Consider the following 14,813-nt stretch of genomic DNA (forward strand, 5'->3'; position numbering starts at 1 on the left):
TAGTTGGAGGTAGTTACCTAGGAATCTAATATGAGTAGAGGTGGGGAAATTAGGTTTGGCTTGCATTTCTGATTATGAAGAGAAAAGAAAAGAATGCCAAGCCAGTAAGGTATGCTGATATTATTTTCTGGCACGCTGCTCTGCGAACTTATGTACTTTATCACTTTATTAATTTCCTGTTTCATGGCCTTATACTAAAACCATGTAGTGTGTTGTTGTTGCTTTTGACACACACAGAGCCAAGCCTTTGCCTTAGCCCCAGGCCATCTCCAAATGCCCTGACTTGTTGAAGCGCACACGGGCTTTCGTAAGAGAATGCCCACAGTAACGTTTGGGTGTTCCTGTAATGAAAAATGCCGTTGGATGCTACCACTGTTGTTACAAAACACTCCGAATGTTTTGCGTACCACGGGCCATGGGCACACAACCTGGGTGTTTACTGCCAATTCCAGGTCTGTTTCCTCGTAACTACACCCTGCTGAATTCAGTGGGATTCAGGAGCTAGCGTGTTTAGCGCTGCAAACCTTAGAAAGCTGACAGGAGATTCCGGTTCGAAGGAGGGATTATTTATTTGATTTACATTTATTTCATTTTTATTATAGTTCTATACCGCCCAATACCTGAAGCTCTCTGCATCACACCTTCCCTGAAAGGAACTTAAGGTGGTACTCCATAGTTTATCCCTTTCTCCATTTTACCCTCACAATTACCCTGTGAGGCAGGTTAAACTGAGGGACGGTGACTGGCCTGAGGCCAGCCAGGGAACTTCAAAACTGAGCAGGGACTTGTATTTGGATATGTGGTCTGCCTTTACTGAAGTTTATACGTAATTTTACTCCTTTCCCCCTTTTTTCTTTGTCATTTAGAATGTTGTAAAATATGAAACAGAGGCCTTTGAAGTCTGTAGTTACACGTGCATTTTGCTTTCTTGTTTTTGCTTTATTTTGTTAAAATTTATAATAAAAATGGATTAAAAATGGAGCAGGGATTTGAACCTGTGGCTTGCCAGTCCACCTCTGACACTCTTTTCACCTACACGAAGGAGTCCAATTTGCAAGATTCCAAATTTCATGTTCAGCGAAACCATATGTTCAAGACTTCCCAGGACTGTACCACTACAGACATCATGTGAGAGGGATGTATGTGTGTGTGTGTGTAGACCACCTGTTTTTGTTTTTAAAAAACACCAATAATTTCCTTGCATGTAGAAACTAGCATTTAGAAACTAACACTATCACATCCCTGAACTACAATAGTTTGACTTGCAGGGAGCTTGAGTTGCGTTTATATTATATTGGGATTTCTGTAGAGCTGGAGAAAGATTTACTCATTTATTTAGACCACCCCTTTTTTCAAACGAGCTCTACGTGGTATACATGGCTCACCATTTTATCACAGTATGTATATAAATGGTGTGTGTGTCTGGTTGGGTGTGTGGGTTTCAATGGTGTGGGGATGGAAAAAAAATAAGAGTAGAGCTGCCGCCACCCACATTGGCCCCACCCACAGCTGGCATGCTGCCACCTGGACGAATATGGTCCTCTGGACCAAAAAGAGAGAAAAAATGAGGAAAAAAAGGATCCACAGTCCTGCTCTAACCACTGCACAACACTAGCTCCAAAGGGACATCAACGTATAGAGACTTCTAAATATAAATATGGTTGTACTGCCACCTATGGGCAAATGTTGTTCGTTCTAAACACTGTTACTAGGGAGTAAGCCCCATTAAACAGTGGGACCTACTTCCAAGTAAACATGCATGGGTTTTGCTACAGGAGTACAACTGAGGAAGCCTCTGGTGCAAATCTCACCTACATCAAGAAACATCTCTCCAGGGCATTATGACTTCCCCCTTTCTTAGCCTCAGTTCTTCACTTGCCCCAGAATATAATACTACAAGAGCCTACCTTGCAGGGTTTACTGACTCAATGTATGTGAACAATTTTGAATGCTCTGAAGCAGGAGGAGGCAGAAGGTAGATAGCTAGATGTTGTGGGACCACTCCCAGCATTCTTGACCCCTGGCCATGCTGGCAGGGGGCTTCTGTGAGTTGAAATACAAAACATCTGGAGATCTACCTTCCGCCCACTCCTGTCCCAAAGCACTACAAAAGTATTAGCATTAAATATCATGATTATTTCCCTTTGTTTCATTGGACCACAAGAGATCAGCCCAAAGAGAACATTGCAAATCTGACGATGATTTATTTATTTGATTTGATTTATACCCCACATTTCTACCAAAAAAGGGGAAATTAAGGCAGCATACAAAATAACCTAAAATAGATTAAAACGATAAAACACATTAATACAATGAAAACATAACCATTACTAGTGTGGCCATATGGAAAAGAGGACAGGGCTCCTGTATCTTTAACAGTTGTAAAGAAAAGGGAATTTCAGCAGGTGTCATTTGTATGCATGCAGCCCCTGGTGAAATTCCTGCTTCATCACAACAGTTAAAGCTGCAGAAACCCTACCTAGCATGACCAGGTACAAAAGAGGGTAGAGCTCCTGCAGCTTTAACTGTTACACCAGGGGCTACATGCATAGAAATGACACCTACTGAAATTCCCTTTTCTATGCAACTGTTAAAGATACAGGAGTCCTATGAAGAGAGACTGAAAGAACTGGGCATGTTTAGCCTGGAGAAGAGAAGATTCAGGGGAGACATGATAGCACTCTTCAAATACTTAAAAGGTTGTCACACAGAGGAGGGCCAGGATCTCTTCTTGATCCTCCCAGAGTGCAGGACACGGAATAACGGGCTGAAGTTACAGGAAACCAGCTTCCGGATGGACATCAGGAAAAACTTCCTGACTGTTAGAGCAGTACGACAATGGAACCAGTTACCTAGGGAGGTTGTGGGCTCTCCCACACTAGAGGCCTTCAAGAGGCAGCTGGACAGCCATCTGTCAGGTATGCTTTAGGGTGGATTCCTGCACTGAGCAGGGGTTTCGACTTGATGGCCTTATGGGCCCCTTCCAACTCTACTATTCTATGATTCTATGTTTCCTCCTTTCTATACGGTCACCCTAACAATTACAGAATAAAAACAGCAAAATCATCATCATCCTGTAACATCCAGCAATCCCCAGCTGGGGAATGCTGAAAGTTTTAGGACTTTTTTCTATCTAAACATGCAGAGGATCACACCCATAATCGCTTCATTAACAGGGTTATCCAATAACAACCATGCTGGCTGCGGAGAACGGGAATTGTTGAAGGTACCAGGTTTTTTTTTGGAGGGGAGGGGAGATGTATGAAACGTCCTTTCACATGAATTCCTTTGGCTCTCTTGAATCCAACGCAGAAGACACCGGTGCCACAATTTAAGGGAATCCTTTGAAAGCAGCGGAAAGGGTGGGTGGGTGAGGGAAATCAATAGTACTCTAGCTTAGCGTTATGTAGCGGGAGCATATAAACATTACCGTTGCTTTGTGCATTAAAGTTTCAGCAGTCTTGAGAATTTTGTTTCTTTCACTCTCTCTAGTTCTGAAGGCAAGAAGGGATACTAGGAAGATCTTGGAATACATAACTATGTCTGTACACACACACACACACACACACACACAGAGGTTAGACTAGAACCAAAACACAGCCCTCCTCATTCCAAGGCTGCTTAAGAAATTACTTTAATATAAATTCCTTGTATGTCAATTTCCATGCAGAATTTTTGCATTCTGCATTGGAACCTTTGTATGTTGTTTCGGGGTGGGGGGCATTGAGGTCAAAAATAGGAACATCAAAATAAACTACACTACTGCTTTATAGAGGTATTGAAGCGCACTGATAACTATTGGGGCACATTACACATTCCATATACTGCTTTCATAGTGTTATTATTACCTGCTTTTTATCCCACATTCGTAATGATCTGACACACGGTATAGATCGTCTGGCCTAAAGGGAAATCTACATTACTGATTTATAGCAGTATTGAAGTGCACTGATAACGGTTCAGGGCATTACACATTCCATATATCTATTTATTTACCGCCCCATAGCCGAAACTCTCTCAGCAGTTTATAAAAAGTTAAAAACAGTGAACATTAAAAACAAATATGCAAAATTTTTAAACCATCAAAAGCATAAAACCAACAATATCCATTTAAAACAACTATTCTGGGATCAGTTAAAAAAACACACTCAGCATATGTTGTTAACTGCCTGGGAGAAGAGAAAAGTCTTGACGTGGCACCGAAAAGATAACAATATACCAGTTTCATAGGCCTTAGCTAGACCTAAGGTTTATCCCGGAATTGTCCCGTGGTCATCCCTGCCTGCTCCCGGGATCCCCTGTGTGTCATTTACATGAACAGAGATGACCCCGGGATGATCCCGGGATAAACCTTAGGTCTAGCTAAGGCCATAGTGTTATTTCTTGCTTTTTATTTCACAACATCCAAAATACCACAACAAATGTCAATGTGTGTCCTACGAGATATAAATGCGCAAGAGGGCTATAGCATTACCATGATGGGATCGTTAATGATTTGACACTGAGGTCTGGCCTAAAGTTATGAATTTGCCAGGGAAAAGGAATCAGCGCCTTCCTGAAGGCAAATCCCAGTTTGCCTCTGCGGAATGCATGAAATGCATCGCTTCTTGACTCCTGATATTGCCCGCAGTGTACTAGCGGATCAGAAAATGCTGTGATGTGGGGTGGTTGCCAGAGGACCACCTTCTATTTAAAGTCTTAAAGGTCATCCTCAGGGGTCCTTCTCCGCGAGCCCCTGCCAAAGGAAGTGAGGCAGGTGGCTACCAGGAGGAGGGCCTTCTCTGCTGTGGCACCCCGGCTGTGGAATGAGCTCCCTAAGGAGGTTCGCTTGGCACCTACATTATATGCTTTTAGACGCCAGGTGAAGACCTTTTTATTCTCCCAGCATTTTAACAGTCTATCAATACATTTTAACTTGGTGTTTTAAATTTGTAATTTTGCATTGCTGCTGTTTTTATCTGGTTGAGCTTTTATATTGTATTTTATATTATGGTTTTATACTGTTGTTTTATACTTTGAATGTTTTAATTTTTGTGAACCACCCAGAGAGCTTCGGCTATTGGGCGGTATAAAAATGCAATAAATAAATAAATAAATAAATAAATAAAAATAGTCATCCTCTGTTTCAGGGGTGGGACACTTGTGGCTCTTTGGATGTTTTGGCCTACAACTCCCATCAGCCCTCACTACTGGCTATGCTGACTCAGCCTGATGGCAGTTGGGCCAAAACAGCTGGCAGGCCACAAGCTGCTCCTCCATGTTCGGTATGAAGGGCTGCCCTGTTCAGTTCCGGTTTAAAGATAAAGAATGTATTTACATATGTGGTGGGAATGCAAATATGTACAAAAATTGTGGAAGATGGTGTTTTTGGAGATTGAAGAAATTGTGGGAATGAACACAGAGCGAACACCTAAAGTAGCATTACTGTCACTATTTGAAGATTTAAAATGTAAAAAAGAAACTAAGGAATTGCTAACGAATTTGCTGACTGCAGCAGGATTGATTGTAGCTAGGAACTGGAAGATTCAAGGGGAATATTGTATTGAAGAATGGTATAAAGAAGTATGGGATATAGCTATTAATGATAAATTGACTTGTAATATTAAATGGAGAAGAGGTATAGCTAAAACAAATGATTTTGAAGGAATTTGGAAACAGTTCCTAATATTTGTGTTTTCTAAGGGAAGTGGGGAACCACCAGCAGAAGAAAGTATGAGATTTTGGAATCAGGAATGAGATCCCGAGGTGGGGGGTGCACTTGTATGTTAAGTTTGGTTATGTTTATATAGATATGATATCGATGTTATTCAACATTTATATAGTATGTTGTTTTGTTTTAATTGTAATGGTGTATGTTTAAGTATTGTAGAAAATAATAATAATAATAATAATAATAATAATAATAATAATAATAACAATAACAACAATATTTATTTGTATCCCGCCTTTTGCCCAATGCTGGGCCTCAAGGCGGCCTTACAAAGTTTAAAATATACATGGGGGGGGGGAGGGAAACAAAACCATAAACAATTAAAAATACACAACAAAATTATAAAACATTAACATAGATGGAGGGCTGGATTATTCTCCAAAGGCCTGCTGGAACAAAAAAGTTTTAGCCTGCTTCCGAAAGCCCATCAAGGAGGGAGCCAGCCTAGCTTCCCCGGGAAGAGAGTTCCAGAGCACTGGAGCAGCCACCGAGAAGGCCCTCTCCCATGTTCCCACCAAGCGTGCCTGTGAAGAAGGTGGGACTAAAAGAAGGGCCTCTCCAGAAGATCTCAAAGCATGGGCAGGCTCATAAAAAAGATAAAGAACTGTTGCCCATCAAGGCTTAGCACCTGAAGAACAGACTAAACGGTAGGGCACAGAGGCCACCATCTTCCTCACTATGGAGACATGCACTGTAATAAATAAATTGTAAATAAATAAAATACCACGGTTTACTGTATATTTTGCTTCTTTTAAAATCTATTTTAAAGTGTTTTATTCTGTTTTAATTTTATTTTATCTTGTACACCGCTCTGAAATTTTCAATGGGGAGCGGTATATAAATATTGTAAATAAAATAAATAAGTAAATAAATATTTAAATTATATGAATAATTTCTAACTGGGCACCTCTACTTATAAACTACACTATGCAACGATTGTGCAAGCTACACCTTTCTTTTCTCGTCTCTATTATTTTAATGATGTCAAGCACAGACAGATGTTTGTTTGTTTTTAAAAAAAATGTTCTCTATGTATTGCTGTTTGATTCAGGTGACTGTATGAAAAGGAGGACAGGGCTCCTGTATCTTTAACAGTTGACTAGAAAAGGGAATTTCAGAAACACCTGGTGAAATTCCCTCTTCATCACAACAGTTAAAGCTGCAGGAGCCCTGCCCTCTTTAGCGAGAGTGACCAGATACAAAAGAGGGCAGGGCTTCTGCAGCTTTCACTGTTGTGATGAAGATACAGGAGCTCTGTCCTCCTTTCCATATGGTCACCCATCTTGTAAGTTATATTTACTGCTATTCATTTGCTATGTTGTGAGTCGCTTTGGGCGCAATCGTGTGGGAAAGTGGCATATAAATAAATGCTGCTGCTTGTCTGAACACTGTCGACCCCACCTCACCCCCATTTTTTTCCTGGTGCTATCCTATGCATGTTTAGATGGTGGTAGTGGGGGAAAGTCCTACAACTTCCAGCATAGTGTAATTTAAAAGTCCAAGGATTCCCTTGTAATTTAAAAGTCCAAGGATTGTGGCTGGGGAATCCTTGGACTTGTAGGACCCTTTTCTGTCTAAATATGCATAGGACTGTGCTTGAATGGAGCTGAATTCCAAATAAGAGTGCGTAAGATTGGAGCCTTTGTTGAATTTATTCATTAGAGTTGTCTTCAGAGGTGCTCCCAGTTAATCCCCAAGAATGCTTCACATTTGTATAGTGCTTCACATGCATTTTCTAGCAGTCCCCCTTACAACAGCCCTGCAAGGCAGGGGTGTCGGACCTTTCTCAGTCCACAGGGCCCAATTCCGTTCCAGAGAAAATCTCAGGGCCTGCATTCCACTGGCGGGTAGGGTTGAAGGCAAAATTGAAGGAGGCCTGGGTGGTTGGCCTTGGGCAGTTGGCTGCCTGGGGGATGCTGGGACTTGCAGGACTTTTTCCTGTCTAAACATGCATAACATTGCACCCTTCCTGTCCTAAATACCCAGATTGTTTAAAGAAAAAGAAGCATGTTGTGGTGGTGGAGAGGCATGGATTTATTTCCAGTATGTTGACCAGTTGTGAACAGGGGCCAACCACCCAGGCCTCTCTAGATATTAAATCATAATGGTCATGTTTTTCATATTTCTTGTAATAGCCACAGCAGTTTCAACATCCCTTACCCCACGACATGGAAGGGTGGTGGTGTAAGGAGGATAAATCATCAGCCGTGACAGCTCCCTTGTAGAGACTGGTACAGACCTGGGATCTGCCACAGCCAACACCCACAGCTTTTGCCAGATGTCTCTGAAGAGGTCTGTAAGATTAACCCCTTCTTGAGCAGGAAAGTGCTTCTTTGCTGAATTTTTTTTTGCTTTTTAACTAAACAAACAGAGCCCTCTTATCTCTCCTTGACATGGGTTACATTGCAGTACAAGCGAGATTCTCTGGAAAGCTCCAATAAATCAAAGCAGTTAGGGCTGCCGTCCCAAGCATGTTTTTACTTCTGAGTATAGCATCATGCTCTTGACGGTTCAATCCCAAGGATGTCTCGTGGGGAGTAAGCCCTGCTGGCTTCAGTGAGACTTGCTTCCTAGTAAAGGTGCAATCCTATGCATGTTTAGACAGGAAAAAAAAAGGCCTACAACTCACAGCCCGCCCCAGGATTTTGAAGGGAGTGAAGTAATACACATTAGCATCTGAAGAGATCGAAGGTGATGGAATGTAAGACCAGGGGTAAGCGCCATTGAACTCAGTGGGGATTACTTTGGGCTAAACAGGCACAAGATTGCATAGAAGCAAGGGCCAGCACTAGCTCTATAAGCCATTTGATATGTGGTTCAAGTATTCAGCAGCAGATGGATGAAGTGGGTGGGTGTTTGCAGAAGTGGTGCAATCCTATACATTTCTCCTTAGAGGTATACCCTGTTGTTTTCAAAGGGATTTATTCCCAGGTATGTGTGTATAGGATGGCAGCCTAAGAAAGCATTTCACCTGGATTGTTAACACCTGGAAACGTAATTAATAGGGGATACCAAGTGGGAGAGCGAACATTTTGCATCAAATGTAATTTCTAATTAATGTAGATTTCAACCAGAAAACCAATGAAAGCGTGGCCTGAGGGTGTACGATGTTGCAACTATGCTAAAGCTAAGCAGGTTTGGGTCTGTGTAGATGAGAGCCCCCTTGGGAACTACACGTATGTTCCCCTAAGTTCTATGATAGAAAAAAGAAAGGGCTTTATTTATTTATTTATTTAAAATACAGGCTCCATTTAAGGGTAAAAACTCGCTCAAGGATGATGATGATGATGATGATGATGATGATGATGATGATGATAACAACAACGCTTTCCACAACCTGATGCCCTCCAGATGTTTTCAACATCAAGTCCCAGTTTTTCTGACCATTGGCCATGCTGGTTGGGGCTGATGGGAGTTGATTTCCAAAACATCTGGAAGGCATCAATTATGCATCAGTGATACAAAGTGAAAACAAAGAAATACAAGCCAACAGTACAATTAAAACCAGCCTTAAAACATTAAGATCAATGTCAAACTAAAACAAATTCTGTTCAGCAGCCCGAGAAGCCCTTCAAAAGAAAGCCACGGAGAAGAAATGCATATTTAGGGCTCTTCTGAAAGACGGTAAGGAAGGGAGTTAGTCATCAGTTCAATCCTCATGTGGCCAGAAAAGCTGGGATTGACTAAGTTGGAGGGGTTCAGCCAATGAACTCAAAGTGTGGGCAAATGCACTAAATAAATAAATAAATAAATAACGTCAGTGTGGTATTTGAACCTCCAGAAAGAGGGGAAAAAATCCTATTTCACAGGACTACAAGGTTGGTTCAGTAGATTCGGTGAGGGTGAATTTTAATTGGGGGGCTCTGAGAATTAAGAGAATGCAGGCATGGAATGTTTATCTTTGCAGGCTACTTTGGTGTGGGTGTGTTACTGTAATGGGAAGGTAAACATGAAAGATGACTGCGCCTTCTAACCAGAAGTAGCACCTTTTCTTTAGGAAACTATGGCCTCATCTACATCAAGTAGGATATTCCACTACGAAAGTGGTATGAAAGCGGTATATAAAAGGCAGGAGCCACACCACTGCTTTATAGCGGTATTGGAGTGCACTGACAAATGTCGAGGCCCATTGACACATACTATATAGCGCTTTCATACTGCTACATCCTACTGGGGGTGGCTCTTGCCTTTTATATACTGCTTTCATAGTGAAATATCCTGCTTGGTGTAGATGAGGCCGGTATGTTATCTTGGCGTTCGGTTCAGTATCTCGGAGAGACACAGAATGGGAGGGTTTGGGTGGTAAGAGAATTTAGCAGATCTATCGAAACAGTTCTAAGATGATGATTAATCCTGTAAAAATTCTTTAATTGGTGTCTTACTAGGAAAGCAGCCCTTGTGTGGTTTTGAGGGGCTCATTAGTAACAAGGAGCAATAATGCTGAAAGGAAAATTGAACGGATATGAATGGCAGCTGGGCAAACAATCAAATAGTCACAAGCATTTTTATTTTATATTACTACAAATAATTATTTATATATTATTATTATAAATTATTATGACATTTTATAATAATAATAAATTATTATAATAAAATATTACTATAAAATATTTATCTCCCAACTTTCTGCCTGACAAGCCCAGGCGGTGGTGACTTATGAAACCTCTGTGGGGACACAGATGGAAAATGACCACGACATGGGCTTTACAGCTTTCACCAACCTGGTACCTTCCAGAGGTGTTGGGATGCAACTACCATCATCCCCAGTCAACATGGGAGTTTTAGGCAAACACATCTGGAGGGCAGCATGTTGAGGTGGGTTGCCTCAGATGATTTTATTGCTATTGTTTGGCTTTTTGAAGAGGAGAATTGCCCCACTGCTCATTGTGCTACCTAGCAACCAGGCCTTATCTGGAAGGGGGTGCCATCTTGTCCTTTGCCTCATGGCAAAATGTTTTAGGACAGCCCTGAGGGCCAGACAGCACAAGATGTTTTGGTTCCTGGGAGGATGGGACATCTCCTTACACAGGTGGCTGGACAACCTTCAGCTCCTGCCTCTTCCCTGTGGCAGGAGAATACTCTGGGGCAGGAATGGGAAACTTGTGGCCCTATAGAATTGTTTCGGCCCCACAATTCCCATCATACCTCCCCATTGGCTATGCTAACTAGGGCAAATGAGGCTTATAGGCCAAAACATCTGGAGGACCACAAGTTGCCCGCAGCTGCTCTGGCGGAATGAGAATGGGAAATGTTCCACTCCCCAGGCCTTTGAGATGTTGCCATTGCTGCTTCTGGTGATGGTGCTTGAACCAGCCATTGCTCAGATCCTTGTGCTGAGCAAAGCGGATTGACCAATGCTTTTTGCACAAATTGAAACAACCAGACACCTGCGTCACCTTGAGCACTTCACCATGGGTCCAGTCTGACGGATGCTTCACCTTAGGCACTTCACCATGGGTTCAGCTGCGATGCAAAGGCAGGCCACAATGGGCCACTAGCAGAGAGGGTTTTTTAGCACTGCATAAGCCATACTTCAACATGCACGAAGACTGGCTGATAACTGGCCCTTAAATACACATGATGTAAATAATGGGCCATGCCCTGGCCAATAAGGCTGGAATCCATTATGCGCTTATGTAAAGTACATCCCATTGAACCCAATGGGGGCTTCCTTCCAAGTAGACATGAACAACGGCACTCTGCACGGCACTTCTGTGCATGCGCTTGTTATTAAAGCTCAAAGAATGTTGTTAAAGCGGGTTGTTTTTAAAGCACAGAGAATGGGAATGTCATTTTGGTGCTTTAAAAACAACAACAGTTTAAGTTACTAGCCCCTCTTGGTTGGAAAGGACTCTTTGAAAAACACGATTGTGGATATGTTAAAAAACTCAGAAGCTCAAAAGCCCCTGTCCCCCCCCCACACAGCAGCATTATCTCTACAAGTTATGTCAATTACAAATAATATAAATATGCTAATTAGTTCATGTCCTTCTGGCTTGTCATTTGTTTACACTTCCTGACCTACCCTCCTCACAATCCTGGAAGGAAAATACTCTGTCTGTATGTGTTGTTATAGCAACATAAAACACATATGCGAAGGAGCAACACCAAAAAAAGTTTTAAGGATGCAATCTCAAACCCACCTAATTTTGAGTTAAGTGCCACGGAACTCACTGGGACTGACTTCCAAATAAATATCTCCAGGCTCAGCCATTCACTTGATTCAGAGCACCCATCTGTTTGTCCTTGCCAGGTTAATCCATGCAACAGGGCACATAAAAGATATATTTCTCCTGGCAACACATGAAGCAAATTGCCCTTCTCATGAAACAACCAGCACCTATTTCATAGGGTTGGAATTAGGGATGAATTCAGACATGGTATGTGGTACAGTCCTACCAAACAGATGGCTTCGTATACACAGAAAACGAGTACATCAAAGATCACACTTTTCTCCCTGATATGCTACTTGTCTATGTTCAAGGAGGGAGTTGTTATTGTTGTGCAAGCGTTCGAGTAAACAAGCCACCACTTACCATCACCTGCATGCTGAAGTAGCACATTCCCCAAAGTCAGAGCCATACCATGGCAAAGCACTTCTGGATGCGTGGTACAGTACTTGCAGAGCAAAGCTGTGTCATCTATCTGTACCACGGGCAAGTCGGTTGCTTCTTCTTTTAGAAACTGGCCACTGGTGGCGATTTCAGATCCAGATGTTATACCTTGTTGCCGGATCAGCAAGCCCTGCCTTTGCGAGAATCCTGCCATAACCAGTAGCTTTGATAACCGAGCCAAGTGGGCTCGCTTCCAGAACTTAATTTGTTTACAAAAATGCGCCTTCAGAGGAATCCCAGTGCTCAGAAGACCCAACAGTAGAATATAAATAGAATGAGGGGGTTGAATTGTCAGGATTGCTGTGCAACCTTCCCCCCTCTCTCCTGGCCCTGCCACTGTGCCTTGAACAGTAGCCAGACATACAGAAACAAGCAAGTGATGCTTTCCTTGGCATGGAGATAAATGATGGGGGAAAGCTTTTCCTATTTCATGCATGCATGTCAGGGTCCCATTAAAAGCATAGGAACATGGCTAGAAAAAAAAGGTGGCAACCATATTGAATGGTATTGAAATATTTCCAGGGTTCCCCAGAATGCCCTGCCTCCTTTCTCTTGCCCTGCCCCTTTCCCAAACCACCAATGGTTGGCTGGTTTCCCAGCTTTTGTGCAGTCCTGCCCCCAATTCTAAAAAGTTGAAACGCCTCTCCTAGTTACCGACAGTAAGAGCTTTAAGCTACACTATGCTGGTATTTTGGCTCCACCCCATTTAGCCTTTTGGGCCCACCCACCATGGGAATGTGGCTGCCAAGAACCTTCTCTGAAATGGAATTTGGCTCTTCTGCTGAAAGAGATTCTGTACCTCTCGTTTATTGGTTTGTCCTGCTTAACCAACAGTGCTTCAGAAATATATTAGTACAGGAAAAATCCAGAACGCAACATTCTGAAGGAAGCGGGGAGGCCAGATTCAAAAAAGGACTGAGTTTCGGTATCTGTAATAGTTATAAAGATGAGGGGATTTCAGCAAGCTACACTTGACGAAATGTCCTCTCCTGCTCAACTATGAAAAGTGTCATGTGCAGGTCTTCATCAAGGCTGGAAACCTTGTAGAATGTAGGTAGATTTATTAGGAATAGTTTTGGAATGTCTGTGCAGATGGTTTGTTAGGCCTTTCAAGAATTCCCCAACACCCTTTGTGATGGCCTGAAGAATAGAGCCTAAAGTGTTCTGACCATAATTCAGCTTTAAGTGTGTTTTCGGAGGGAGTAACCATTAAGTCTGTTACCGTGAGATTTCCACAATAAAAAGAAGTCTCACTGATGTGAGTGTCTTGTGTCACTTTGCCAGCACATGTGAATGCCAGAGGGGCATTGTACATGGCAAAAAGCACAGGAGGCCTAGCCATTTTTATTTCTGGCCAGCATACTATCAACATATTTTTTTAGAAGCTGTGATGGGGCAGAGACCTGAAGGACTCGCCAGCTTTCCCCTTACCTCACCCTTTCAGTATTTTTTTTTGCATCATTCAGAATATCATGATGTGTTGTTTGGGAAGTGTTGGGTTATAAAAGCTCCCATGTTATGCCAAAGGGTTAAGATTCTAAAGAGAAAACGGTTAGCCTTAAGGAGATCTCCTCTTACCTTTTGATTAACTGCATGACACTTCATGCAGTGCCCTTTTATCCACGTTTTGTTCTCTCAGTGTGGAATTCAACCGGAGTTTGCTGACAGGCCAGCACCTTGAAGGAAGCTACCTCATCTGGAGTAAAATTATTGGTCCATCTAGCTGCAGCTTTCCAGGGTTTCAGGCCAGGCACCTACCTGGAGATGGCAGAGATCATACCCGGCACCTTCTCCATGCAAAGCACATCCAATGCCCCTGACCAAGGGCCAGTGGATGCTGGTGGCTCCGATTTCGGTGAGGAAGTGAATCCGTTCTGGGTTTCAGACAGAACCAGCCAGACCTAAAGTATGTGTCCAAGGTGCTCAACCCATTTTGGGGGATAGGACATGCCATTTTGGAGAACTCCTTTAGAGTTCTGGCTGGGTCTTACTGAAATCCCAAATGGATTCACAGCTCCACCAAAATCGGATCCACTAGGATCCACTGCCAAAGGCCTGTCATTTTGCAGAACCAAGGACCACAAGAGAAAGCTGAACGCAGACTGTTGCCTCCTGACCTGGAACAGCCAAACCAGGGCTGTTTGAGCTTGCTGAAATTCTCCAAACTTCAATCGAACCAAGGTTCGGCTCACTGCTGTTGTTGTCCAAAACACATTTTTCAGGAAAAAGTGCACATTTATGTGTGCTACCCCTCCCCCAAAACTGCACACTTCCCCAGACACCATTAACTAAAGTGTGAAAATGCATGTTTTTTATTTTTAATGCAGAGTTTTCAAATAATACCCATTTTTTTAACACGAGCGCAAGTTCGGAAATATGAGAACATTTTCCGAAAAATGCGCCCTGTTCAGGGTGGCAAACTGGGGCAAATTTGGATGCTTTGTGAACTGTAACAAAATTCTGATACACTCCTAGCTGTAACTTGTTCT

At 42.5% G+C, this 14,813-nt stretch overlaps 1 protein-coding gene across 1 annotated transcript in view; it reads right to left on the minus strand.

Moving 5' to 3' along the window:
• Nucleotides 1-12,392, minus strand: part of BNC1 (basonuclin zinc finger protein 1) — a 94,753-nt gene extending 82,361 nt beyond the window's left edge. The window contains exon 1 of the mRNA XM_063142404.1: nucleotides 12,247-12,392. Coding sequence (XP_062998474.1) covers nucleotides 12,247-12,273 — 27 coding nt within the window. The 5' untranslated portion in view covers nucleotides 12,274-12,392. The remainder of the gene's footprint in view (nucleotides 1-12,246) is intronic.
• Between the last annotated feature and the right edge of the window lie 2,421 nt (nucleotides 12,393-14,813).

Source organism: Elgaria multicarinata, chromosome 16, assembly GCF_023053635.1.
Source record: "Elgaria multicarinata webbii isolate HBS135686 ecotype San Diego chromosome 16, rElgMul1.1.pri, whole genome shotgun sequence".
Lineage (NCBI taxonomy): Eukaryota > Metazoa > Chordata > Lepidosauria > Squamata > Anguidae > Elgaria > Elgaria multicarinata.